Genomic DNA, 3,355 nt, shown 5'->3' with positions numbered 1-3,355 from the left:
CCCACAGTCCCACACCAAGGTTGTAGGAGGCGTTAAGCGAATGACAGGCCCTAGTGTGAGGACAAACTCGTCTCTTTCCCATCTATACCAAACGTTGACTGGTTTATACAAAATCTGGTGCTTCAAATGCAATGTGACAATTAGCTGCGAAATATTCCAACCACGATAGGCGTCCCATCCAGCTTAGACCCCTCCCGTGTGATGATGTGGCTCTGCCGTCCCACTCCCAGGAGGCCACATGCCCAGTGGGAGAAGGGACGAGCAGGGGAATGGCAGATGGACGACAGAGTGGGTGGGGTAATTCACCACTGCTGTCCCAGTCCCACCACTCAGCACAGTGATGTCACAATCCCACTTCTCAGGTCTATGAGTCACAACTCCATGCTCAACAACACTCCTTCGCAGGGCAGCAGCTGAGAGGGCGGGAGGTGGACAAGGTGGGTAAGTGGACGGGATGAAAAACCAGTCAGCTCCTCCTCCCCGGCCTGCGACAGGTTCCTAGAGACCCGCTAGTAGTTGCTAATCATTTTCAATGTCGTGTGATCTTTTAACCACTTTATTTTGCATCCATCCACTCCCCGCTGGGTGAAATAAAGCCCCTCGGAGCCTGCAGAGCTTGTCACTTCACCTTTACTGGGTGCTCAGATGGGAATAATTGGAAATGCACACAATGAGCATATTGAAGAGGGAAACCCAGCTTGTTAAGTCCCTCTTTCTCTCTCCTGGGAAAATCTCCCCACCACTCCCCAGCTACAGCTTCCAGGGCATCTGGAATTCATTGGGCAGTAAGAGAGACCAGTGTGTGGCCTCCACATTCTTCATGTGCTTCCTGGCCAGAAACAAGGCCAGCTGCTGCCTTCTCCTGGGGGTCACATCTCTCCCGACCCTCCAGGGGAAGCTGTCTTCACCTCCGAGACAGGATTTGTAGCCTTGCAACTTGCTGACACACCAGTCATCATCCACCTCAAAGCGCCTGCAGACGGCCTCTTCCTGCCTGGGGTTGGAGGCTCGCAGCCAGTGGCGGACAGCCGCCTCCCCTTCCCAGGACATGACCTCGGGGTAGCGGGACTTCAGCAGCTGCAGGAGCAGCTCATTGCCTCTGTTGGACCTGATGTCAGCGAGCTGGTCCGCGGCACTGATGCGGGTGGTGGTGACCTCATCCTCAGTCCTCCGGATCAGCAGCACCGGCCCCGGGTAGCGGCAGAGCTGCTCAGCCACGTTGAGGTTGAAGTGCTGCCGTACCGTCTGGACCACCAGCTTGGTCCAGCTCTTGGGCATGACCTTCAGGGCCAGGGGGAGCAGGTCGTCGAAGGTGGCGTCCAGCACCAAGGCCCCCAGCTCCGGGTAGGTCTTGGCAGCCCAGGTGGCAGTGTAGCCCCCCAGGGACCAGCCATAGAGGATGATGTCTTGCACCCGAAAACCCAGGCGGCAGATGGCATACTGGATCACCACGTCCACAGCGTTGGCATCATTCTGTGGGAAGGGCAGGCCCGTGCTCCCAGCATAGCCGGGGTGGTTCCACCCCAGGGCCGAGTAGCCAGCCTCCAGTGGGGTGGAGAGACACCCCACTTCATAGAAACCAACATTCCCCTCGCAGCAGATCACCAGCTGCTTCCCTCGCTGCTCCTCCTCCATCCCTGAGCTCTTTCTCCTGTCCACAAACATGGTGTCAATCTCGTTCCCATCGCGAGCCACCAGCTTGGCCCGCTTCCCGTGAAACTCCTCCAGCAGGCGAGCCTGCCCCTTCACCAGTAAAGGCAGCAGGGCTTTCTGCATGAGGTACAGGGAGCCTGGGTAAAGCAGCCACCGGCCTAAGGAGTGAGCCACCATATAACAGACCAGCTGGCCAGGCAACTGCTTCATCTTGCGGAGGTAGTTACACTGGGTGGTCCTAGGCCCTCCGTGCAGAGCTGATCTCAGCAGACCCTTTCTGGCTGTGGTCTGGGACGCAGCCCGGTGGCCAGGGCTGCTATCCTTGTCGCCTGCCTCATCCCATCGGAAGTCCACGGGCCAGCTCCTGAACTCAAAGTTGTAATTGGCCATCAAATATGTTTTAAACACGTGGCCAAGAGCTTTAGTGAAGCATATAATGCACATAGGGGGAGCTGAGGACCTCGTCCATGCAAGAAGGAAACAGAAAGGGCACAAGGAAAGGGGCTCCAAGAAAGTTAGAAATCACAGGGCAAGTTGCCGCCAAGGGCCTCCATTGGAGAGGTTCCCCAGCAGATGTCAGCGGCAGCTCCGGGTTAATTAGCTGGGTTACAGCCCTTCCGCCATGACGTGCCCCTTTAAGCCGATGTAAGCCCAGCAATGTCTCCGAGAAATGCACAGGGCACTTCCTCCATGGTCTCCCCATGCCAGGTAATCAAGGCAGAGTAATAATGAGTGGGGTCAGTCTCCATTGTGAGCACGCGCTTCACTGAGTGCGAGGATCAGCTACCAACTGGCAAACCAGGGGTGCAGTTATCACTGAATACCACTAGGTGTCTTCTAAAGGCATGACCATGTGGGGTGTGGATACACGAGAGTTACTATAGAGGAGATCTATCTATCTATCTATTCCCATACACCCCCTTTAGCTAATCTATCTATCTATCTATCTATCTATCTATTCCCATACACCCCTTCTATCTATCTATCTATCTATCTATCTATCTATCTATCCCCATACACCCCCTTTATCTATCTATCTATCTATCTATCTATCTATCTAACCCCATACACCCCTTTTATCTAATCTAATCTATCTATCTATTCCCATACACCCCCTTTATCTATCTATCTATCTATCTATCTATCTATCTATCTATCTATCTATCACAACAAAATGCAAAACTGCCCCGCTCAGCCTAACAGCAGCTCCTGGCACATGCCTGGCAGATCAGAGACAGTTTTAATAACAAAAGAAGCCCATTATTTTTACAACCCATACCCCTTTCTTTGATCTCCAATAACCCTGTCCAGTGTAAGAGAGCATTTGCCTTCTGTAACCCTATGTAATGCTGCTGCACAGAGCTACATGTACCTCTGTGCATCAGTAACGAAGGCATTACTAGACTCAACAGGAAAACAAAAGTAAAATTAAAAATGGATTTTTAAAAAAATGTTTTATTGTTCCCCCCTCCCCATAGCTGCTTGGGTGCTACTGCTGTGATGTCCAAAGAGACGGCCCAGAAAAGAAAAGAAAAGAAAAGAAAAGAAAAGAAAAGAAAAGAAAAGAAAAGAAAAGAAAGCATCACTTTTTGAAACTACCTTGTTATTTGTGCTCAGATAAAGGTCATGATCCTCAGGATCACCCCCAATTCCTACTGGAATCAACGCTTGGCATCTCTCAAGATCAGGCCCTATGTTCAGG

The 3,355-nt window shown here is 52.1% G+C and overlaps 1 protein-coding gene across 1 annotated transcript; it reads right to left on the bottom strand.

Annotated features, from left to right (window-relative positions):
• Nucleotides 1-750: 750 nt before the first annotated feature.
• Nucleotides 751-2,097, bottom strand: ABHD16B (abhydrolase domain containing 16B). Its single transcript, XM_077832397.1, has one exon. The coding sequence runs from the start codon at nucleotides 2,095-2,097 to the stop codon at nucleotides 751-753; it is 1,347 nt and encodes a 448-aa protein (XP_077688523.1).
• Nucleotides 2,098-3,355: the final 1,258 nt, after the last annotated feature.

Source organism: Eretmochelys imbricata, chromosome 13 (genome assembly GCF_965152235.1).
Source record: "Eretmochelys imbricata isolate rEreImb1 chromosome 13, rEreImb1.hap1, whole genome shotgun sequence".
Taxonomy (NCBI): domain Eukaryota; kingdom Metazoa; phylum Chordata; order Testudines; family Cheloniidae; genus Eretmochelys; species Eretmochelys imbricata.
The sequence above is the reverse complement of the archived record's forward strand: the minus strand, read 5'-3'. Positions and strand labels throughout refer to the sequence as shown.